At 69.7% G+C, this 23,029-nt stretch overlaps 4 protein-coding genes across 4 annotated transcripts; 3 read left to right on the top strand and 1 right to left on the bottom strand.

The window, feature by feature from the left end:
- On the bottom strand, nucleotides 1-4,308 carry NAB2 (NGFI-A binding protein 2). Its single transcript, XM_032713661.1, is given in 8 exon segments — nucleotides 1-965; nucleotides 1,056-1,256; nucleotides 1,349-1,481; nucleotides 1,676-1,727; nucleotides 2,242-2,375; nucleotides 2,604-2,917; nucleotides 2,920-3,410; nucleotides 4,278-4,308. Coding segments are annotated over 7 exon segments (1,413 nt in total). The 5' UTR covers nucleotides 3,404-3,410; nucleotides 4,278-4,308; the 3' UTR covers nucleotides 1-870.
- Nucleotides 4,309-6,060: 1,752 nt separating this feature from the next.
- Nucleotides 6,061-10,543, top strand: NEMP1 (nuclear envelope integral membrane protein 1). The gene is made up of 10 exons (XM_032713662.1): nucleotides 6,061-6,288; nucleotides 6,436-6,557; nucleotides 6,637-6,847; nucleotides 7,122-7,194; nucleotides 7,310-7,403; nucleotides 7,564-7,678; nucleotides 7,836-8,061; nucleotides 8,785-8,958; nucleotides 9,187-9,380; nucleotides 9,790-10,543. Exons 1-9 carry the CDS (start codon nucleotides 6,201-6,203, stop codon nucleotides 9,377-9,379), a joined length of 1,296 nt encoding a protein of 431 aa, XP_032569553.1. The 5' UTR covers nucleotides 6,061-6,200; the 3' UTR covers nucleotide 9,380; nucleotides 9,790-10,543.
- Nucleotides 10,544-11,028: 485 nt separating this feature from the next.
- On the top strand, nucleotides 11,029-19,406 carry MYO1A (myosin IA). Its single transcript, XM_032713476.1, has 29 exons — nucleotides 11,029-11,126; nucleotides 12,041-12,184; nucleotides 12,481-12,596; nucleotides 12,789-12,883; nucleotides 13,005-13,109; nucleotides 13,214-13,260; nucleotides 13,412-13,475; nucleotides 13,560-13,658; nucleotides 13,762-13,865; nucleotides 13,950-14,097; nucleotides 14,185-14,303; nucleotides 14,387-14,473; nucleotides 14,568-14,633; nucleotides 14,745-14,849; nucleotides 15,100-15,162; nucleotides 15,299-15,499; nucleotides 16,005-16,231; nucleotides 16,309-16,509; nucleotides 16,589-16,682; nucleotides 16,822-16,971; nucleotides 17,068-17,136; nucleotides 17,398-17,484; nucleotides 17,733-17,807; nucleotides 17,897-18,031; nucleotides 18,133-18,239; nucleotides 18,308-18,440; nucleotides 18,524-18,676; nucleotides 18,747-18,874; nucleotides 19,176-19,406. Exons 2-29 carry the CDS (start codon nucleotides 12,062-12,064, stop codon nucleotides 19,297-19,299), a joined length of 3,225 nt encoding a protein of 1,074 aa, XP_032569367.1. The 5' UTR covers nucleotides 11,029-11,126; nucleotides 12,041-12,061; the 3' UTR covers nucleotides 19,300-19,406.
- Nucleotides 19,314-22,887, top strand: LOC116799931 (translation initiation factor IF-2-like). Its single transcript, XM_032713393.1, has 7 exons — nucleotides 19,314-19,417; nucleotides 20,174-20,312; nucleotides 20,738-20,851; nucleotides 21,104-21,363; nucleotides 21,944-22,166; nucleotides 22,263-22,365; nucleotides 22,444-22,887. Exons 1-7 carry the CDS (start codon nucleotides 19,314-19,316, stop codon nucleotides 22,689-22,691), a joined length of 1,191 nt encoding a protein of 396 aa, XP_032569284.1. The 3' UTR covers nucleotides 22,692-22,887.
- Nucleotides 22,888-23,029: the final 142 nt, after the last annotated feature.

The raw sequence follows: 23,029 nt of genomic DNA on the forward strand, positions 1-23,029 counted from the left end.
AGCCATAAAATAAAGTTTTATTCCAAAATAACAAAATAAATAATCTACTGTACACGGTACAAAGGAAGAGTCGCTAATGCTCTAAAAAGACACCACACAGTCCTAAGGGGAGGGGGGGACCCCGGGGCTGGGCACGGCTTATGGGAACGGGGAGGGGCGGGTCAGGAGGGACCCCGAGGGGCTGGGGGGGGGGTGGGGGGTGGGCAGCACCTCCCCAGTGCCCGTCAAACGCCGCCTGCGTCGTGCTGGGAGGGGGTGACACCCCACGGCACGTGTGACACCCCGCGGCACAGGGACCATGCATGGAGCACACGCAGGTATCGGGGGGCGGGGGGCGCGTGCGGGTATTTACAGCCGGTGCGGGGCTGGGGGGGGGGTCGCAGGGGGGGTGCACGGTGCGCTGGCACGTGCTGCGGGGAGGGGGCCGGCGGCTGGTGCGTGGGCGCTGCGGGGGGGGGGGGGCGCGGGGGGACCGTGTGCCCGGCGTGGGCGGCAGCGCTGACGCGGGAGCGCGCGGTGCGGTGCGTGTGCCGGGGGGGGGACGCGTCTGTCCCCGCGCGGTGACGGGGCCGGGGGGGGTGGGAGGACGGTCGGCACGAGGGGGGGGCTGTACAGGGGGCTCCAGTCCATCGAGGGCCCGGGGGGGTGGCGGGGGCCCGGAGCCGGGCGGGATGAGGGTATTGCTGCTGCGGGGAGGCGCATCCCGCCGCGGCTGAGGTAACCAGAGCGTGGGTGTGGGAGGGGAGGGGGCCCGGGGGGGCCGCGGCTGAGCCCCCCCTACCCCAGGCTCCCCGCGCCCGGAGCACCGCCAGCACCCGTCCCCCAGCACGTTATTGCTTCGTTAATGGTGGCGGGGGGGCTACGGGGGCCTCACTGCCGGCTGGTCTCCTGCTCCACCTTGATGGTGCCCCGGGGGGGCTCGGGGGGGGCCGGAGGACCCCGTTCCGCCAGCCCGTCCTCGAACTCTGCGGGGAGAAGGGGGAGACGGCGTCAGGGCACGATTCCACGGGAGGAGACGGCGGTGCTGCCCGAACCCCCACGGCAAAGCCCCTCACCTGGCCCCGGGGGCTTCCCCGGCAGGCAGGGGCTGAGCCGCCCCACGCGCTCGTGCGAGACCAGCCGGGCCAGGCGCAGCCCCTCGTCCATCAGCGTCTGCTGCAGGATGTGGCGGCTCCAGAGCCCGTGGGGGGCCAGGCCGAGGGGCACGTCGGGGGCCGTGCCGGGCGGGGGGGTCAGCCGGGGACAGGCCCCCGTAGCTGCCAAGAGAAGGGCGAGAGTCAGTGCGAGGGGCCGGGGGTCCGTCCGGCCACCACCGGCCCCCCTGGAAGGGCAGGGACCCCCAACTCACCCTGCAAGTGGCCATCGAGGCTCTCCCCGGAGAGGCTGCCAGTGTCCTCCTCCAGGCTGGCTCGGTACACGACCCCGGGGGGCTCCAGCCCCACGGGCAGCGCCAGCAGCTCGGGCCGGCTCTGCTCTCCCGCCTGCCAGGAGCGCTCCGGTGAGCAGGTGACGGGTCCCCTGTGCCACCCACCCCAGGACACCCACGGCCCCAGCCCCGCGGCCACCACCCCTCTGTGGTGCCCCTTGCCCCCTGCCCATCACCGGGCACGCTGTGCCATCCCACCCACGCTCCCAGGTGAGCACAACACCCGCACAACCCCCTCCTCACACCCACCTCCTGCTTGAGCCGCTTGGCTGTGACGGCTCCGCTCTCCTCGGGGAGGGCCCTGGGGGGGAAGGGGCTGCGTCAGGAGGGGGGTGGTCGTGGCGAGGCCCCCACAGGCACGGCCACCCGCCCTCCTGCCACACCATGGGGGTGGCTGCCCAGCAGGGCGATGCCACGGGTCGGGGCTTCGGCACAGATGGAACCGGGGGTGGAGAGAGCGGGGAGCAGCTGGAGAGCGAAGGGAAAAGGCAGCCCTGGCACAGCGGGCAGGGGGCTTTGGGGATGGGCACAAGCGATGGGGCATCCCCAGCAGCATCCCCCCCACGCCTGGCAACCCCTTGGTGCCTGGCATCCCCCCCCCCCACGCTTGGCATCCCTGTCATTCCCATCCTCCCCACCTCCCACGCTCCGAGGTCAGGCAGAAACCGCCCACGCTGGGAAAGGGGAACTGGGGGCTGTGGGGCCCTGGCCCTGTCCAGAAGCACCGGGTTGTGGCTCAGCTCCCGGGGTGCAGGGGGGTGACAGCCAGGCCCCCCCAGGCCTGCGAGGAGGGGGTTTAGCAGGTCCAGGCTCACCTGGCGACCTTGAGCGAGGACAGGTAGGTGCTCTCCCGCGCGACCTGCCGCGAGAGCGAGAAGAGCTCGACGCGCTTCAGCAGCAGTGAGTTGTCCCGCAGGCAGAACTGGGCGGCCGCCTCGTTGATGATGAGCTGGGGGCAGAGAGAGACGAGGCGTGAGCGGGGACGGCAGCGCCCACGGGACCACAGCTCCCACGTGGGACCCCCGGCGAAGGCGGCACCTGCTCCGGGCTGGCAGATGCCACCTGGGCGAGAGCAGACCCCGGATCCCACCCGCCCAACACCCCTAGAGCTGCCCCGGCCTCATCCCAACCCAGCCCATCCCGGGACCTTCAGGCACGGACCCCGCCACGTGCCCACCTCGTGCAGGGTGAGCTGCTTGCCCTCGCGGCGCCGGGCCTCGCCACGGCCGTAGATCGCGCTGTGCCGGCGGATCTCCTCCTCCTTTTGCCGGTCGCCGTCCTCCAGCTGGAAGATGTGCCCCACAGCCTTGGCCAGCTTCTTGTTGACCTTCATCAGCGTCCGCAGCTCGGCGTCGCCGCCGCCGCCCCGGGGGCAGCTCTGCAGCAGCCGCTCCACGCTCTCCGCCACCGTCCGCACCAGCTCCGGCTCCAGCTCCGCGCCCGCCGCCTGCTCCCCGCCGCTCCCGCCCGGGGAGAAGGGGGGACCCCCGGCTCCTCATCCCCGCCGCCCTCCGACTCGGGGGTGCTCCTCCCTGGCCACTGCGGGGCCGCGGACGGCGACAGCTTCTCCCCCGGCTCCGTGGGGCTGCGGGCCGGGGGCGTCCCGGCGCTGCCGCCGCCCTTGCCCGCGGCCTCGCCGGGGCTGGCGTGGCCATTGCTGAGGGCCTTGCGCCCGCCGGCCTCGGAGAGCTTGAAGAGCGGGATGCTGCTGACGGGCACGGCCGAGACGGGCTGGCTGAAGAGCCCCGGGTTGGAGGCCCACTCGCGCAGGGCCTTCTGGAGGCGGCGGACGTGGAGGGGCTTGGTGGCCATGCCCACCAGCGCCATGATCTCCAGGAACTCCTCCTCGCCCGCCTCGCAGAGCTGCTGCACGTCGTCCCCCCCTTGCTGGATGAAGGTCTCGTAGTAGCCCAGCAGGTTGGCACGTTGCAGCACCCGGTACAGCTGCAGCTCCCCCAGCGTGCGGGGCAGGGCCATGGCGAGCCTGCGGTGCACGGACAGACAGACGGACTCACCACGGGGAGGGATGGACACGCGGGAGAAACCCCCTCCCCACCCTTTGGCCTGGGGATGCAGGGTGGAGTGGGAGCACTCTGGGGGTACGGGGTGGGGGGAGCACCCCAAGGGTACGGGGTGGGGGGAGCACCCTGGGGGCACAGGGTGACACGGGGTGTTCCAGTGTCCCTAAACCCCACAGGGCGCCCAGTCCCACCCGTGTGCTCCGGGCTGGGACAATCCCCAGAGCCACAGCCCCCCAGCCACAGCGCAGCCGTGAGTGGGGTCCCCCTCAGCCCACCCCTTCCCCTGAGCTGTGCCCATCCCGCTCTCTCCCGGCCGGCAGCCCCTGCCCCCCCCTCAGGGTCCCCGTGTAGGGTCAGACACGCGCAGGGCTTCCCCAGCCCCCCAGCCCCGGGAGTGATGTGCCGGTGCCCCGGTCCCACTGTGGCCCCCTGTCTTGCCCTGCCCAGTGCCACGTTCCCCCAGATCCCATTAGGGCCAGCCTTCCCCAGTGTCCCGACCCCCGTGGTCTCCCCATACCTTCCCGAGTCCCACCGGGGTCCCCCTTCCCCGGGACCCCCTACCCTGCCCACTGCCCCGTCCCCCCGCGGCCCGCCCGTACCCCCCCAGATCCCACCGGGGCCATCCTCCCCCAGCGCCCCCCGCCCTGCTCGGTGCCCCCCGATGCCCCGGCCCCCCGCGGTTCTCCCCTCACCTCCCATTCCCACCGGGGCCATCCTTTTCCCCGGCTCCCCACCCTGCCCGATGCCCCCCCCGGTCCCCTCGGGGCCACCCTCCCCCTGGTGACCCCCGGGACCCTCCCGACCCCTCCCGCCGCCCCCCGTTCGCTCACCGCCGCCTGGAACCGCCCTCCGGCCGCTCCGCCCGCCCCGCCGGGCGCCCGGGGAGGGGCGGGGGGGGTCCGGGGCCGGTTCGCGCGGGGGTTCCGGGGGGTGCCGGGGCTCGGGGGGTCCCGCGGCCGGACCGGGCGCGCTCCCTCCGCCGCGCCGCGCCGCTCTGCGCGCCGCCCACACGGGCGGGACCGTGAAATAGCAGCGGCCCCGGCTGCGCCGCGCGTGGGAGGCCCCGGGGGCGGATCCCGCGGCTGCCGCCCCCGCCGAGCGCGGGGGGGGCACCGGCGGGGGCGGCGGCACCGGGCTCCCCCCCCCCTTCCATCCCCTCCGGCACCGGGAGCTGCGTCCCGCGCACGGCGGCACCGGGGGGTCCCGCGGCCCCGGCAGGGACCGGGGAGGACACGCGTGGCGCGGGGTGGGGGCGGCCGTGGGAGAGGCAGGACCCCCCTCTCCCGCCGGTGCGCGGTGCTGGCGGGGCCACCCTGAACCCCGGCCCCTCGTGGTCACCGGCGGGTGCAGCCTCCCCCCATCCCTGGGGGTCTCCCGGGCAGCGCCCGCAGCAGCGCCGGTGCCGGCGACGAGCCGGGCGGGCGCGGGGATGCTGCGGGCACCGGCCCCGCTGTCCCGGGAGCTCCCCCCCAAAGGTGCCGGAGCCCCCGCGAAGGGCTGGCACTGGGTGTCACCGGCACATCCCGGCTGCCACCGATGGGCTCCGGGCTGAACGCGGCCGGGGCAGCGGCGGGGGGAGCGCAGCGCTGCTCGGGTGGGCGGGGGGATGCTGGGCGATGCTGAAGCCCCCTGCCCGCTGCAGCGGGAGGGATGGGGGGGTCACGGCCCGCACCCCAGCCCCGGCCCTACGTGGCTCGGCGCTATTTATACCGCGGCCGGCGCCTGGCGTGGGGCCAGAACCGCCCCCGCGCGATCTTGCCCGGGGTGGGGGGGCCGTGCCGGGGGCCGTGGGGGGGCCGCGGCACATCCCCGGGGCTGGCGGCGAGGGGGCACCGGGAGGTTCCGCACGGGCACGGTGCCCATCGCGGGGGTCCTGCCCCAGCCCCCCCCGCTCCCCTCTCTCCCCACTGCCCCCCTCCCACCCCTCCAACCCCCCCCCCGCCAGACCAGGCGTCCGGCGCGGCGGGGCCGTTCCCAGCCCCGGCGCTGCCCCCGGCTGACGCACATCCTCCGCCCACGGCCCCGCCGCTTCCCGGCTCCGCCGCCCACGGGCCCAGGAGGGGGAGCGGGGGGGGGGGGCCGCCCGAGCCCGCTCCCCCCCCGCGCTGCCCGCCCACGGGTGGCCACCGCCCCGCGGGGAAGGACCCACGCGGAGGGCGGCACCCGCTCCCCGGTGCCGGCAGCGGGGCGAATCGGAGCCCCCCGCGCCGCACCGCCCGTGGGATGCGGGACCCCCCCCGCCGTGCCGGGCCCGCCCCCGCCCCGCGGTCCCCCCTTGGTTCGCCCCCCCCGACCCGCGGGGCCCCCCCAGCCCGGCCGGGCGGGGGGCGGGACCTGCGCGTCCCCCGCGCGCGACCCATTCACACGAACGTGGCGAGGCCGCGCTCTGATAGGCGGAGGCGGTTGTCAATCAGGGGGATTCGGGCGGGCTCTGCGGTCTGATAGGTCAAGGGGCGTGTCTGTCAGGGCCGTTACTAGGGCGGGGCGTGGCTCTGGGTTAAATGGCGCTCCACGTTGGTCACCGTGGCAACCGGGGGCGGGAGCACGGCTGCTTCCTGCGCGCGCTACGCTAACAGGTTAAAAACCTGTCAATCAGCGCGGCGGGCCGCGGGGGGGCGGGAGCAGGAGCACGGGTGCCTTTTAATAGGTCGATCCAGCTGTCACTCGGCGATAACGCGCCGCTCCCATTGGCTGCCGCTGCCCCTCCCATTGGCGGCGGAAGGGAAGGTGGCGGCGCGGCCGCGGCGGGAGGGATGAAAGCGGCCCCGGCGCGGCGGCGGCTTCGGGGGTTCCCGGTGCTGCTGTTGCTCTTTCTGCCGTTTCTGCCCTTTGGAGCTGCAGGTGCGAGGGGCGGCGGCGTCACCGGGCGGGGAGCGGGGACCCCCGGGAATGTGCCGAACTGGGGGGTCCGCGGGGAGGGAAAGGGAACCTGTGTGTTTGGTGGGCGAAGCAGGCGGGGACTGACCCCCCTCCCCCTGTGCTTCCCAGGCGCCAGGGACCCGGTGATCCCGCTCCAGGAGGGCCACGTGTCCCAGCAAAAGGAATCCCAGCGCTTCTGCTACACCAACACCGGCGTCCCGCGATGGCACGACATCTGGACGAGGACACAGGTGAGGGGGGAGGAGGAGGCGGGTCCTCCCTGCCCTGACCCCTCCGCCTACGCCCTCCTGTGCCCCTTTCCCCGGGCAGATCCGCGTCACCAGCAGCCGCATGATCCGGGTGACCCAGGTGGACAGCGAGGAGGAGCTGGAGAGGTTCAGCGTGTGGAACGTGGTGTTCTCCTTCCTGCGGGGGAAGCTGAACGACACCAGCATCGACGTGGACCTCTACAGCAACAAAACCTGCCTCAAGGTGGAGCTGCTGGAGCCCGGCACCACCTACTCCGTCCTCCTCTTCCGACGTACGTCCCCCCCGAGCAGGGGGAAGGGGGGCCTGGAGCTCCCCAGGGGACAGCCAGGACACGACCCAAGGACCAGCAGGGCTGTTCCTTCCATGGGACGAGAGCAGGGTCTGGGGAAGGAAGGATGGCTTTGTCCATGGGGGGATTTGGGGCCCTTGGAGGTTCACCTGGGCATTGCCCCGTCCCTGGTCTTGTGACCCCGTGGGCAGTGGGAGCTCAGCCTGGATGCCACTGTGCCAGGGTTCCTCTCCACTTGCATTCCTTCTCTTTCCAGGCTTTGACCCTAAGCTCTTCCTGGTTTTCTTCCTGGGCGTGCTGTTGTTTTTCTGTGGGGACATGCTGAGCAGGTGAGTCTCCCCATTCTCTGGGGGTTGGGGAAGGTGGGTCAGAGCCTCCTGGGGGTGTGTCTGTGCACGGGTACCCCTCAAACCCCCGGTGTGATCCCCTGTGTGATCCCTGCAGGAGCCAACTCTTCTACTACTCGGCCGGGATCAGTTTTGGCCTGTTGGCCTCGCTGCTCGTCCTCGTCTACGTGATGTCCAAGGTCATGCCCAAGGTAGGTGTCACCTGTTGGGGGCTGAGAGGCCTCATAGCCCTCCCCACACCTGTACTGGGGTGCTGGGCTGCAGGTCTGGCTTGGCACAGAGCGGCCCAGCACCAGGGGAGGCACCGGGGCTGCCCCTCCACCTGCCTCCAACGCCCCTCTCCTCTGCCAGAAAAGCCCTGTGTACTTCCTGCTGGTGGGAGGCTGGTCCTTTTCCCTCTACCTGCTGCAGCTGGTCTTCAAGAACCTGCAGGAGATCTGCAAGTCCTACTGGCAGTACCTGCTAGGTGGGTGGGAGCCCTGGCATCACCGACCACGCGTCTCCTGGCGGAGCGATGCTGGGGCTCCCTGTCCCTGGTGCTCCAGAGGGGTGGGCTCCAGTCGGGTTCACCCTCATCCTGGTGGAGCCCTGGGCTCCTGCCCCATCCCTGTGCTGCCCCACAGGTTACCTGCTGCTCGTGGGCTTCCTGAGCTTCGGCGTGTGCTACAGGTACGGCCCCTTGGAGAACGAGCGCAGCATCAACCTCCTCTCCTGGGCCCTGCAGCTCCTGGGGCTCCTGCTGATGTACTCGGGCATCCAGATCCACCCCATCGCCCTGGCCCTGGTGCTGGTTGCTGTCTGCACCAAGAACCTGGACTACCCCTTGCAGTGGGCCTTCGCTGCCTATCGGTGAGGCCCCGGCTGTGTGGGGAGGAGCTGCTGGATGGAGCCTGTGAGCTGGAACTGGGGTGTTTCCAAGGGCTTTGGGGCTGGGCTGGGTAACTGGGGGGGTTGTGCCCTTTTTGCCCTGTGGTTGGTGCAGAAGAGGACCCTTGGGAGTGAGGAGAGGAGGTCAGAGCGATGGGCTCCACTCCTCCCACCTCCAGCTCTGGCCCAGCTCCACAGGGGCTGGTCCTGTCCTGGGATCCTGCTCCGGGAATTCTGCCCTAGGGGCTGCTCCTGCCCTGGGATCCTGCCCTGGGGTTCCTGCTCCAGGGATTGTGCCCTGGGGGCTGCTCCTGCCCTGGGGTTCCTGCTCCGGGAATTCTGCCCTGGGGTTCCTGCTCCGGGAATTCTGCCCTGGGGTTCCTGCTCCAGAAATTCTGCCTCAGGGGACCTGTCCCAGGACCCTGCCCCAGGAGCTGGCCCTGCTCCAGGGGTTCTGCTCTGGGGATTCTGCCCCAGGAGCTCGTCCTGCTCTGGGGATTCTGCCCCAGGAGCTCATCCTGCTCTGGGGATTCTGCCCCAGGAGCTCATCCTGCTCTGGGGATTCTGCCCCAGGAGCTCATCCTGCTCTGGGGATTCTGCCCCAGGAGCTCATCCTGCCCCGGGGGTCCTGCCGTGGGAGCTGGTCCCACCCTGGGGGTCCCAGCCCCTCTGGGTGGGCAGTAAGTGGTGCTTCCCCTCTGGCAGGAGAGTGCAGAGCTCCAGGCTGGGCCCGAGCCCCCGTCGGCTGCTGACAGAGGAGGAATATCGGCTCCAGGGCGAGGTGGAGACCCGCAGGGCCCTCGAGGAGCTGCGCAGCTTCTGCCAGAGCCCCGATTTCTCCGCCTGGACCGCGGTGTCCCGCATCCAGTCTCCCAAAAGGTACCACCCCTGGCAGTGTGGCCACCCCGTGTCCCTCTGTGCTGTCACCCCTGTCCTTGGAGACAGGGACACGGAGACACAGGGTCTGTGGTGTGTGGGAGCCTGGGGGAAGGGATGGACAATGCCCAATCCCGGCACCAAAACACTTCCCTGGGGCTCTGTGAGTGCCAGGGCCCCTCCAGGGGCACCAGACACACCCCCGACCCGCTGCCCCACGGCTTCCCCCAGGTTTGCTGAGTTCGTGGCTGGTGCCTCTCACGTCACCCCCAGCGAGGTGTCCGTGCACGAGCAGGAGTTCGGCCTGGAGAGCCTCTTCATCAGCGAGCAGCTCTTCGAGGAGGAGGAGGAGGAGGAGATGGACATCAGTGCTGGAAATCATGGGAGTTATTCCCTGTCCCACAACCACCTGGATGGCCACTGAGGTCAGCTGCCCTGGGGCTCTGCAGCTCAGGGAGGGAGAGGAGGGTGGTTGGGGTGGAGCCCGTGGGGACAGACCCCCTCTGATGGGGGGGAAAACGGGGGCTGACACCCTTCTCCTTCCCTACACCTGCCTGAGGTGTGAAAGCCCTTGTGAGGTGTTGGTGGGGGGAGGACACAGGGAGCCCCCCTGGGCTGGGGTCACCTGGTGCTGGATGAAGGTGGGCTGGAGCCACCCCAACTTTTGCAGTGGATGCTTGTGAGCTCCCAGGGCAGGGACCTCCTCCCCAGGCCTGAGTGCTGATCTGGCTCCATCCCTCAGCCGTGGGCAGCAGATGGGAGCCCCTTCCCCACCACTGGGCACCTGGGCTGTGCCCAGGGTGGGGACAGACCTTCCCCTCCCCTCCTGTGCAGGCGCCTGCGAGGGCGAAGAGAGGAACTTTGTCCCTGTCCCACGGGTACCTGCGTGCTCAGCGCCTGCCTGGAGCCTGGGAGGGAGCTGCTGCTCCTCCTCCTCCCTTACCAAAGATGTCAGAGGGCTCCAGCTGGTCGGGCCACACCTCTGCCTTGGCTTTGATCCATGTGTGGATACCAAAACCTCCAGTGCCTCCCTGGTGGAGCTGCAGGGCTCAGAGAAGGCAGCCTCGAGGTCCATGGGCTGCTCCCAGCTGTAGTGTTGGGGTGCAGGCTGTGCTCAGCCCCCTGTCCCCACCCCAGAGCTGAGGATGAGTGTGGATGTGCTTCCTCCCTGCCTCGCTGCCCTTCACCTGCTGTTACTCCTCTTCCAGTGGGCAAGGGCTGGGGGTGACCCTGCCAGTGTTTCCTGCTCCCAGTGCTGTCTGGGGGGCTCTGCCAATGCACAGAGCTGGAGAGGATGCCATAATCTATGCTATAATCTATGCAACTTGCTAAGCAATAGCACTTCCCCCCCCCTCAGCTGCCCTGGGGACCCCCAGCCCAGCCCTGGGCACCCCCAGCCCAGCCCCTACCTCACCCCCACTGCTGCAGGAGCTTCTGCTGCGTTTGTCCCCATCCCAGGTTTGCTCCCTGGCCCTCCCTGCGCTTTCCTCCCTGTTCAGGTGTGAGCAGCCGCTGTTACAGCCTCCCCCCACCCTCAGCGTGATGAATGACTGATTATATTTTTAATAAAGATGTATTTTTTAGGTCACGAGCCTCATTTGTCCGTCCCGCAGTGGCCCCGGGGCTGTTCTGCTGAGGATGCTGCTTGGGGACACAGAGCAGCCCCTGGGTGACAAGTTCCCTGTGGCAGGACCTACCATGGCCTCAGGCCTCTTGTCCCACTGTGGGGGCACAAGGATCCTCCCTGGGGACAGGGGGCCCCCCTGGAGCAGCCCCAGCTGCTCCCGGTTCCATCCCCGTACCTTGCCCCGGTTTCCCGCAGCCCGGGAGGAAGCTCCCTTTGTTTGCTCGACTCCGGGATTTTCCCTGCCTGTTCCTGCTCCCGGCTGCCGGGTGGGGAAGGGACAGGGCAGTGGGGCTGGCACGCTGGAGCCCTGGGACTCCCGGGGCACTCCCCGCGGGTTGCTGAGCTTCGTGCCTCAGTTTCCCCCGGGGGTGGGCGCGGTGCCCCGGGGGTGGGCGCGGTGCCCCGGGGGAGGGCCCTCCAGCCCCCCCGCCCCTCCATGGGCCGGACGAAGCCAGCACCGGGCTCTGGGCTGGGCTGAGCCCCGCCGGTTCCGGGGCAGCTCCAGCTGAAGCCACTCCAGGAGTTGCTGCTCTGCGACCGGGAGGTGAGTCGGGGACCCCTCTGCTCCAGGACACCACCCGAAGCCCTCAAATCCCCCCCTCATGGGCTGGATGTGGGGGCACCTCGTCCCCACAGCTCCCACCCTGGGACACCTGCACCCCACGGGGCGTGGGGAACACTGGGGTGAGCCCAGCGCTGCCCTGGAGCTCTGGGGGGCTCTTGCTTTGGCTCCCAGCCGTGGGTGCTCGCCCTGGGGTCCCGCACCCAGCAGCACGGGGGGCTCGGTGCCTGTGCCCTGCGCTGGGCGAGGCTGCAGGGACCCGGGGAAGGTTTTGCCACCTCCAGAGGCTGCTGGAGCCACCACCTGCATTGCCCCGTTTGCCCCATCCTTCCTTCCCCACCTCCTCGCCCGTGAACTTTCCCCAGCCCCGATAAGCGGGGTGGGTTTACAGCCCCGTGCTCAGCTGTAAACCGGGGGTGAAGGTCACCCGGGGAACGCGGCTGTGCTGTCAGGGACAGGTGAGGGTGCTGGAGACGTGATGGTGAGGGGGGAGCTCTGCATGCTCTCGGGGGTGACCCGTCGGGGGGGGGGGGGGGGGCTGGAACCCTCTCCCTGCCCCGGTTTCCCCCCGCCAGGAAGGAGGGAGGAAGCGGAGGCTCAATTCATCCCTGCTCCAAGAATAGGATCCAGGTGTCCGTGTTTCCTGGCCGGGCTCCGCTTCCCCACCAGCGTCCGGCTGCCCCCAGCCCCACCACGGGGTCCTGGGCATTTGGGTGCCCCGGGAAATCGCCCTCTCTGGATGTGTGGCTGCCTTGTCCCCTGTCCCCGGGGGCTGCCTGCCCCGGTGTCAAGGGGAACAGCCAAGATCCCAGGGGCTGCTGAGGACCTGGGTGGTGTTTTGGGGAAGGGGCTGCACGCCCGCGGCTGCAGCCCCCCCCTCCTCTGCCGTGCCCCAGCTGCCCCGGAGCTGCCTGGCCATGGAAGACGCTGCCCCGCTGCTGGACGCCGAGGCTGTGGCTGACCTGGTGCTGCTGGACCCGCTGACCGAGGAGTCGCTGCTCCAGACGCTGCAGGAGCGATTCCGCCGCAGCGACATCTACGTGGGCACGGGGGGGGCGTGGGCACAGGGGCTGCTGGGCTGGGAGCGGGGTGGGGGGTCTGGGGTGGGGAATGGTAGGGCTGCAGGGTCTGGAGTGGGGAACGGGATGTGGGATCTGGGATGGGGAGTGGGATATGGAGTCTGGGATGGGGAGTGGGATATGGAGTCTGGGATGGGGAGTGGGAGGGCTGTGGAGTCTGGGATGGGAAGTGGGATTTGGGGTCTGGGATGGGGAGCACCAGGAGCTGGGCTGGGTCCTCCCGTTCCCTCACGCCCTCCTGTCCTGCTCTCCCACAGACGTACATCGGGAATGTGGTGATCTCGGTGAACCCCTACCAGTCCCTGCCCATCTACACCCCCGAGAAGGTGCAGGAGTACCACGAGTGCAACTTCTTCGCTGTGAAGCCCCACATGTGAGCACGGGGAGGCCGGTGGGGCCCTCGGTCCCCTGGATCCCACCGAGGGCTTCACCCGTGGGCGATCCCAAGGCATCAGGGTCCGAGGGAATCCACTGGGGGCAACCTCACAGCCACAACGGGGGGTCTTGGCATTTCCTGAAGCCCCCAGATGGCTCCATCCAGCCTCTTCTCCCCCCTCACCCCCAGCTATGCCATCGCTGACGATGCCTATCGCTCGCTGCGGGACCGGGACAGTGACCAGTGCATCCTCATCACCGGCGAGAGCGGCGCCGGCAAGACAGGTAGGGCCAGGGCTGCCCCTGGGGCTCTCTGGGCTGCGAGGCACTGGTGGGACTGTGGGCACGGCCTGGGCACCCCTGGCCCTGCACCCACGACCCCAGACCCACGGCCCCTGGCTCGCAGAGGCCAGCAAGCTCGTGATGTCCTACGTGGCGGCCGTGAGCGGCAAAGGGGAGGAGGTGAACAAGGTGAAGGAGCAGCTCCTGCAGTCCAACCCCGTGCTGGAGGGTAAGTGCCCCACATCCTGAGCCCCACGTCTCGCATCCTGGACCTGCCAGGGCTCGGCACAGCCCCTCTGGACTGCACCATAACCCCCCACCCTCCCCCTGCAGCCTTTGGAAACGCCAAGACCGCCCGGAATGACAACTCCTCCCGATTTGTGAGTGACCCGGGGAGGGTGGGTGGACCCTGCCCGGGCCATGAGGACCCTGCTGGGGCTGGGGGCACAGGGGGGATTGGGCTGTGGATGTGGGGAGAGGAGCTGCCACCCCCACCGGGACCCCTGCCCTGACCCCAGCCCCCTCCCTCAGGGAAAGTACATGGACGTGGAGTTTGACTTCAAGGGGGAGCCCCTGGGAGGGGTCATCAGCAACTGTGAGTACCCACTGCCCATCCCGGGGGGTCCCGCCCCACACTGACCTCCCGGTGACACTGACCCCTCCCTGACCCCTCCCGCAGACCTACTGGAGAAATCCCGCATTGTCCGGCACGTGAAGGGCGAGAGGAACTTCCACATCTTCTACCAGCTCCTGGCCGGGGGCTCAGCGCAGCTGCTCCGTACGTCCAGACCCCGCACTGGGGGGGCTTGGGGGAGGCAACAGGGGCTGGGGGGGCCGGGAGGGGTCATGGCAGAGCCACCACCTCCTCTCCCCTCAACCAGAGCAGCTGAAGCTCCGCCAGGACTGTGAGCACTACGGATACCTGAACCAGGGGACCTCCAGCTTGCCTGGCATGGATGACGCGGCCAACTTCCGTGCCATGCAGGTAGCCGTGGGAAGCCAGGACCCCCTTCCCGAACACCCTGGGGCCCACCCCAGCTCCCTCTGAGCTGTCCGTGTCTGTGCCCAGGATGCCATGAAGGTCATTGGCTTCTCACCCGCCGAGGTGACGGCGCTGCTGGAGGTAACGGCCGTGGTGCTCAAACTGGGCAACGTCCAGCTGAGCAGCAGCTTCCAGGCCAGCGGGATGGAGGCCTGCAGCATCGCCGAGCCCCGGGGTAGGGATGGGGGCAGGGATGGGAAACGGGGGGTGGGGGACCCGCTCGGCCCCCCCTCGGCCCTGGCACTGCCATCTGCCCCCCCAGAGCTGCAGGAGATCTGCGAGCTGATCGGGCTGGACCCCGGCACGCTGGAGCAGGCGCTGTGCTCCCGCACGGTGAAGGCGCGGAACGAGACGGTGCTCACCACCCTCACTGTCCCCCAGGTGAGTGGCACCACCCCCGGCCACGGGTCTGACACCCCACAGCCCCCCGTGAGCTGGCACCAGCCCCTCTCCCCTCTGCCCAGGGCTACTACGGCCGGGACGCGCTGGCCAAGAACATCTACAGCCGCCTCTTCGACTGGCTGGTGAACCGCATCAACACCAGCATCCAGGTGAGCACCGGGGGACCCTGGACCCCCAGCAGGACCCTGGACCCCCTCCCCACACGGGGCCAGGGCAGAGCCTGACACCCTGTTACCTCCCCAGGTGAAGTCGGGTGAGCAGAGGAAGGTGATGGGTGTCCTGGACATCTACGGCTTCGAGATCTTCCAGGTGAGTGCAGGACCCACCTGGCCCCATCCCGGGGGTGGGGATGGCAGAGTGGACATGGGACAGGGCCAGGGGCTCGGGCACCACCTGCCATGCAGGACCCTTCTCTTGCAGGACAACGGCTTTGAGCAGTTCATCATCAACTACTGCAACGAGAAGCTGCAGCAGATCTTCATCCTGATGACGCTGAAGGAGGAGCAGGAGGAATATGTCCGAGAGGTACCCCCAGCCCTGGCCAGAGCACAGCCCTCAGGAGCCTCGGCCCCCCGGGGTGGGGAAGTGCCGGAGACGGTTCCGCCGCACGTCCCTCCCTCGCCCCGCTCCCTGCTGGGAGCAGATTCAATGGCAGGAAGGGATCCGGGATCCTCGTCCCCGTGGCCGGATTTGCAGTTCCTGCCCCACATCAGCTGGGGACGTCCGTGGGGCAGGGCTTGGACAATCCACGTATCTGACCCCCCTCTGCTCCCAGGGCATCCAGTGGACCCCGGTGGAGTTTTTCGACAACAGCATCATCTGCAACTTGATCGAGAACGTGAGTTGCCCTCTCAGTGCCGGGGTCTTGGGATCCCAGCTTCCCCCATCGCTCCCAGTACGAGTTTGGGCTGTGCAGAGCCCGAACTGGGATTCACTGGGGCCGGTTTGGGGTGACGCCGCCTGTGGTGGTGCAGAGCACCAGCGGGATCCTGGCCATGCTGGACGAGGAGTGCCTGCGGCCCGGCGTGGTCAACGAGGACACCTTCCTCACCAAGCTCAACCAGCTCTTCGCCACCCACAAGCACTACGAGAGCAAGGAGACGCAGAACGCCCGGCGTGTCATGGACACCAGCCTGCCGGCGCGGTGCTTCCGCATCCACCACTACGCCGGCAAGGTCTGACAGGGCTCCGTCCTCTTCCCAGAGCCCCAGACCTCTTCCCAGAGCCCCAGACCTCTTCCCAGCACCCCAGACCTCTTCCCAGCACCCCAGACCTCTTCTCTGCACCCCAGACCTCTTCCCAGAGCCCCAGACCTCTTCCCAGCACCCCAGACCTCTTCCCTGCACCCCAGACCTCTTCCCTGCACCCCAGACCTCTTCCCAGAACCCCAGACCTCTTCCCAACACCCCAGACCTCTTCCCAGCACCCCAGACCTCTTCCCAGCACCCCAGACCTTTTCCCTGCACCCCAGACCTCTTCCCAGCACTCCAGACCTCTTCCCAGAGCCCCAGACCTCTTCTCTGCACCCCAGACCTCTTCTCTGCATCCCAGACCTCTTCCCAGCACCCCAGACCTCTTCCCAGCTTTGCACAGGAGACGCAGGGCTGGATTGGGAACAGGCACGGAGACACTGACCGTGACCCGCTCCCTCCCCGCGCGCTGACCCCGCTGACCCCCCAGGTGACCTACAACGTGACGGGCTTCATCGAGAAGAACAACGACCTGCTCTTCCGCGACCTGTCGCAGGCCATGTGGGCGGCCCGGCACGCGCTGCTCCGCTCCCTCTTCCCCGAGGGGGACCCCCAGAAGGTCTCCCTCAAGCTGCCGCCCACCGCGGGCTTCCAGTTCAAGTCCTCCGTGGCGATGCTGATGAAGAACCTCTACTCCAAGAACCCCAACTACATCAGGTACCGGCCCCGAGGGGGACCCCCGGCCGCGGCTCCCGTGCCGGCGGGACCCCCCGACCCACCACCGCGCTCCCCAGGTGCATCAAGCCCAACGACACCAAGTCAGCGATGGTGTTCATGCCGGAGCTGGTGCGGGCGCAGGTCCGGTACCTGGGGCTGCTGGAGAACGTGCGGGTGCGGCGGGCGGGCTACGCCTTCCGCCAGCTCTACGGCCCCTTCCTGCAGCGCTACAAGATGCTCAGCCCCCGCACGTGGCCCCGCTGGGCCGGCAGCGACAGGTAACGGGGCCGGGCCGGGCTGTGGGGCCGGGGGGCTGCCGGGGGGGCTCTGACAGGCCTCGTCTGTGCCGCGGTGCAGGGAGGGGGCCGAGGCGCTGCTGGCAGACCTGGCGTACCCCAAGGAGGAGCTGGCCTTCGGCCACACCAAGATCTTCATCCGCTCGCCGCGGACAGTGAGTCTGGGAATGGGGGAGTCCGGGGGGATCCAAGCTTGTCCTGGGGGCTCCCGGACGATGCCGCAGCCCCCAGCAGTGGCTCTGGGGGGTCCCTGTCCCCGCTCGGTGCCCCAGCGCTCACCGTGGTTGTTCCCAGCTCTTTGACCTGGAGCGGCGGCGCCAGGAGCGCGTGGCCCAGCTCGTCACCCTCATCCAGAAGATGGTCCGGGGCTGGCGGTGCCGGACCCAGTACCAGCTGATGCGCAAGAGCCAGATCCTCATCTCTGCCTGGTTCCGGGGCCACGCGGTGAGGAAGGGCAGTCCTGGCCACGTGTCCCCTGCCCGTCCCTCGTCCCCTGGCTGTCCCAAGCCGCCCCAGCTCATCCCCCCTCTCCCCCTGCAGCAAAAGAACCGGTACAAGCAGACGAAGCGGTCGGCACTGATCCTCCAGGCGTACGCGCGGGGCTGGAAGGTGAGGGCTGGGCAGCTCGGGGCTGGCAGGTCTGCTGGTGTGGGCGGGAGGGTGGGGGGCAGAGGGTGGGGAGGAACGGGGGCTCCTTGTGCCCCATGGTGGGACCGGGGGCTCTGTGTGTCCCACGGTGGGATCAGATCCGTCCTCATCTCCTCTCCCCGTCTTCCATCCTTCTCTCCTACCTCTCTCCTGCCTCTCCCTCTCGCTCCATATCTGTGTTGGTGTCTCTCCCTTGGGCCCCCTGGGCTCTCCCCCCCGCAGTCTCGCCGGCTCCTCCGGGAGCTGAAGTCCCAGAGCCGACGCCGCGCGGCCGCCACGACCATCGCTGCTCACTGGAGAGGGTACCAGGTAACGGGGCCAGCCCTCCCGCTGCCTCTGTCCTGCTGTCCGGGCTGTCTGTCTGTCTGCCCACCCTGTCGGGCTGGAGCCACTGTCCTCTCTGCTGGGGCCAAATGGGGGCAGGGGGATGGGGGGACAGGGGGATGGAGGGCAGGGGGATGGGGCCAGGGGGGTGGGACACCCGTGTCCTTGGGGGGCTGGCAGTGGGATGGTGGCGATGTCCAGCGTCCCCACCCTCACCGGCTCCGTCCCCGCAGGCGCGCAGGACGTACAGGAGGTATTTCCGCAGCAGCGCCAGCACCTTCCTGGCCAACTTCATCTACCGGCGCCTGGTGAGCGGGGCCGGGGGGAGAGGGGACCTTCCCAGCGCCCCACCCTGGGGCTGGACCCTCCTGACCCCCCACTGCACTGTCACCCCCAGGTGTGCAGGTACCTGGTGGGGCTGGCGAAGAACCTCCCGCCGCTGTCGGTGCTGGACCGGACCTGGCCCCCGGCGCCGTACAAGTTCCTGGGTGATGCCAACCAGGAGCTGAAGAGCATCTTCTACCACTGGAAGGTGGGAGCAGGGGGAGATGGGAGGAATGCCCGTTGGGATGTTGTGTCCCTCCGTGCCAACCCACCCGAGGGGTGGCACTGAATCGCCCCCTCCCTGGGCAGTGCAAGAAGTACCGGGACCAGTTGCCGCCGTCGCACCGGGCCCAGCTGCAGGCCAAGCTCTGTGCCAGCGAGCTCTTCAAGGACAAGAAGACCCTCTACTCCAAAAGGTGCCAGGGTTGGGGGCTGTGGGGAGGAGGGGGCTCAGGACAGCGGGGGCTGACGGGCTCATCCCCAGCGTGCAGCAGCCCTTCCGCAGCGATTACCTGGGGCTGAAGCAGAACCCCAAGTACCAGAAGCTCCACGCCGTGGCCAAGGACAAGGTGGTGATGGCCGACACCGTGAGGAAGGTGAACAGAGCCAGCGGCAAGGTGAGTCCCCGCCTCGTCCCTGTCCCCACTGGAGGGTGTACAGGACCACACTGACCCCCTGCCCGCGCTGACCCTGCCTGCAGACGGTCCCGCGCCTGCTGCTCCTCACAACCGAGCACCTGGTCCTGGCTGACCCCAAGACTGCCCAGCCCAAGACCGTGCTCGGCCTCGGTGACATCCGCAGTGTCTCCGTCACCCGCTTCTCCGACGGCTTCCTGGTCTTACACCTCAAGGAGGTACCTGGGGAGGGGGGTCCCTGGGGGCTCAGGGGTCCCCAGCAGGGCTGACCCCCCGCTCGCCCCACAGGTCTCCACAGTGGGGGCCAAGGGCGACTTCCTGCTGGTCAGTGACCACCTCATCGAGCTGGTCGCCCGCCTGCACCAGACCCTGGAGGCCACCACGGGGCAGGCACTGACCCTGCACATCACAGACAAGTATGGGTGGGGCTGTGATGGGCGGGGCTGAAGTGGGTGTGGTTGTCATGGTCAGGGCTACGAGGGGCTGCTGTGGACAGGACTAATGTGGACGGGGCAGGGCTGTAGCGGGAGGGGCCCAGAGGGCGGGGCTGGTGTGGGTGTGGCCACTGCAGGTGGGGCTGGGCGTGGTTGTCAGCACCAGGCAGCCCCTGAGAGGTGGGTGTCACCAGGGCAGCAAACTGGGCACTGCGGGGCCCGGCGTGTCCCCACCCCACCTCTCCATCCTGCCCACTCCCCTCCATCCTGCCCCTCTTTCCAGGTTCTCCACCCGCTTCCCGAAGGGTGACGTGTCTGTCACCGTGGTGGAGTCACCCAAGGCCGGCCCCGACGGCCCCATCTGCAAGAAGAAGGGCAGCCACAAGATGGAGGTCCTGGTGCACTGAGGGGACCCCCACCCATGCACCGGCACCCCCGACCCCCTCGTGTCATCCCCCTGCCCTGCCGGGTGCTGGCAGTGCCCAGGAATCGCTCCAGACCCATTAAACGGATGCTGAGGTGTCGGTACCGGGGTGGTGTCACAGTGGGTGACCCCGTTCCAGGTGGGGTGGGGGGATCCCATCGTGCCAGAGCCCCAGGACACGGTGCCACGATGCTGGAGCTGGGGGGCAGAGCCCAGCACAGCCTTTCCTGCTGCCTGATTGCGGCCGGCGCTCGGCTCCTGGTGACTGGAAAGGCCCCAAATTGTGGCCACTTTTCCCATTAAGTGGCTCCCGGCTCGTGCTGCTGCAGAGGCAATTTCTGGGCAGCTGTGGGCGGCTGCACGTGAGGTCCCTGGCACCCCCTCCCTGCACTGGCCAGCCCCGTCCCCCCCTACCCAGGGTCCCCCACCCCACTGCAGGACCCCCCATGCAGGTTGCTCCCGACACGGGCTGGCACTGGAGCTGCATTTGGGAACCGGTTGCATGGACAGGGGACAGAGGGGAGTCACCACACAGCCCCAGTGACACCGCTGCAGCCCCCAGGGACCTGTGGGACCCCCCCCCGGAGCCCACAGCTCCCGTGCCAGGGTGTCCCCTTCTTGCCTTTTCTCTCCTGCACTGATCGAGCTCTCGGAGAGGGTTTTTTTCCTGTCCCCACACATCACCCGCGTTACCTTCGGGAGCTGCCAACTCCCCGTCACGTCACCATCAGCACCAGCTCCCAGGTGGGCCCTGGAACAGGGTTTGTCGTGCAGGGGGAGCGTGTGCGGGCAGCTCCTGCACGTGGGGGGGCACGTGTGCGTGCGTGGGGGCCCCTGACGGCCCGGCCGTGCCCCAGTGCCGAGGGCTCCCCCCTTCCCCCCGCGGGCTCCGTCACGTCCCCGCGCAGGGACCTTCCCTCGGCGAGGGGCGAGAGCCGTAAACAAGCCCGGGGCACCGCGGCTCTTCACGGCTGCCTCGCACTTGGCATCGCACAAGTAGGTGTTATTAATTAATTAGTCCATCTCTGGCCAGGCTCCGATTTAATTAACGTTCCCGGCACTGCAGATGCTGCCCTGCCCCGGGCTGTGCTGCCACGTGAGCCGCCGCTGCCTTCCCGGGGGGCTGCCGCAGCCACCAGAGCAGCCGCAGCCACCTGTTGCTCGGGATGAAGTCGGTGGCTCTCACTTGTTGGCCCAGTTGTTCCCCCTTTTCTTGCACCCCTCCGCTTCCCCCCCCGAATTTCCCTCCCCATCTTCCACCTTGGCACATCCTGGCACGGGAGCGGGCAGGCCGGGAGCACCGGAGTGGGGTTGGGGGAGACGGGCAGGGTGTGAGGGGGTTGTGTGTGGGCACACGTGTGTTTGTGTGTGTGTGGGCACATGTGTGTTTGGGGGGGGCACACGTGTGTTCGTGTGCGCAGATGAACATGCGTGTGCATCCCGTGTGCGTGGTGGGAGCGCGACCGATCCCCCTGAGCTGCGAGAACCCCAAACCCCAGCTGCAGAGTCCGGCATCCAGCCAGGACCATCCCACCGTGTGTGTTCCCAACAGACACGTCGTGACAGGGGGCACATCCCTGTAACGAGGGGCCGGGGGCAGCGTGGGCACAGTGCCCGTGTGCTGACCCCCCAGCCCGGGTGCCGTGGGGGGCCGGTGTGGCTGCGTGGGCACACGCGTGTCGCAGCGTGACTCCGCGTGTGCGACGGGTGCTGTCGGTGTCATGGTGCCTGCGTGGGCGTGAAGCTGCAGGGTGGGGGTACCACCCCCCCCCGGCCCCCATTGGCAGCTCTCCTCTCACCCACCCCCGCCGTGCCATGGGCAGAGCCCCTTATTTAGCGCCGTGCAGCAGCTGGTGCCACCGTACTTCGCCTCCCGGCTGAGCCCGTGCTGGGGGAGCCACTGGAGCTGCCCACCACCACTGCTGCCCACCACCACCACCACCACCGCTGCCCACCGCTCCTCGAGGCGTCCCTGCTCTGCAGCCACCAGTGACGAGGGTCCCTCGGCCCCTGGCCCCGCACCAGGCAGCACCGGAGGGCTCGGCAGGTCTGTGTCCCCGTGGCCTGCAAGCCCCGGGGCTTTCCCAGGGTCCGTGGGGGCTGCTGAGCCCTGTCCCTGTCCCGCTGGGGCTGAGGGAAGGCAGAGGGAAGAGGGGCAGGGGTTCGGGATGGCACCCGGGAGGGCACGGGAGGGAGGAGAGAGGGGGTGAAGGTGTACCTTGAATTCGGGGAGGGTTTCGGGGGGCTCTGGAAGCAAGTCTGGCTGTGGGCAAGCACGTGTGTGCCAGGGGACACCTGTGTGCTGACATGGGTGAACGTGCAGGACAGAGCCCGAGCCGTGCCCGTGCCCGCCGTGCCCACATTCGTGCGTGTTTGCACAGTCTGAGCAATGTGTGACGGCACAAACGGGGCACCACGGGCACGAGCAGGGACACGGGACCCCCGGGGCAACAGCAGGGCCGTGTCCCCCTGCACACCCCGTAACAGCCCCCCCCACCTCTGTAAGGCACCCCCGGGGTGCAGCCCCCTCCCCGGGACACCGGCACGGTCCCTCCCTCGCGGACCCGAGTGGGGGTCCCGTCGCCCCCCGTCCCCCCGTCTCCCGTCTCGCTGCTTTCCCTCCCCAGAGCCCGGTCCGGTCCCGGGCTCGTCCCGGGCCGCCCCGTCGAGGGGGCACCGGCTCGGGGCGGCCCCGGGCCCCGCCGCTCCGCCGCTGACCGCGCCCCCAGACCCCCGCCGAGGATGAGGAGCCGCCCGGTGCTGGCGGTGCTGCTCGTCCTGGCACTGCCGCTCGCCCTCGCCCGCCGCCCCCTCGCCGCCGCCCCGCAGGACCCCGCGCCCCCCGCCCAGGTACGGCCGTCGTGAGGGGGCGCGGCGGGCGGAGCCCGGACTCCCAGGAGCCCCTCGGATCCCTTCCCATCGCGCTCACCCTCTTCGCTCCCGCAGGGGATGCCCGTCCCGGAGCCGTTGCGCTGGAGCGCCCGCGGCAGCCCCGGGGCCGCCGCCGCTGCCGCCGCCGCGCTGGAGCTGCTGCGGGAGCAGGGCGCCGGTGAGGGGCTGGGGGGGGCTCGGGGTGGGGGGCTCTCGGTCCGCCCGGGCCCCTCTCACCCGCTTCGGTCTCTTCCAGGTCCCCCCGCGGCGCAGCAGAAGCGTAAGTCCCGCCCGGTACCGGTGACGGTGCCGGTGCCGCCGCCGGGGCCGGGGCCGCTGACGGCCGGTCTCTCCGCAGGGGACATGCACGATTTCTTCGTGGGGCTCATGGGGAAGCGGGCGGCGGAGCCCGGGCGAGCGGCGGGGCGGGGGGAGGGCGGCCCGGCCCCCCGCTGCTCTCCGGGGACCCCCGCGCCCGGCCAGGCCCCGCTGCGAGCCCTTTGAGCCGCGGGAGGAGCCTCCCGCGCCCGGGGGGCCGCGGGACCGGCTGCGGGGGCGTCCCGGGCGCCGCCGCCCGCGGAGCCGTCGTGGGACCCCGCCGGGAGCGCGCCCGTCCCGCCCCGCGCGCGTGTCCGCGCGTCCACCGCCGCGCGTGTCCGCGCACCCGTGTACACCCGCATCGCCCCGCTAAACACCCACCCGTGACTGCGCGGGACACGCGCAAACACCGTCTCTGTGTCTTGGCTGCGCCGCCGGCACCGGGCTGGGGCAGCCCACGGGGATGGGGCTGCGGGGACGGATCCACGGGGATGGGGCTGCGAGAAAGAGCCCGCGGAGGTGGG

Source organism: Chiroxiphia lanceolata, chromosome 30, assembly GCF_009829145.1.
Source record: "Chiroxiphia lanceolata isolate bChiLan1 chromosome 30, bChiLan1.pri, whole genome shotgun sequence".
Taxonomy (NCBI): domain Eukaryota; kingdom Metazoa; phylum Chordata; class Aves; order Passeriformes; family Pipridae; genus Chiroxiphia; species Chiroxiphia lanceolata.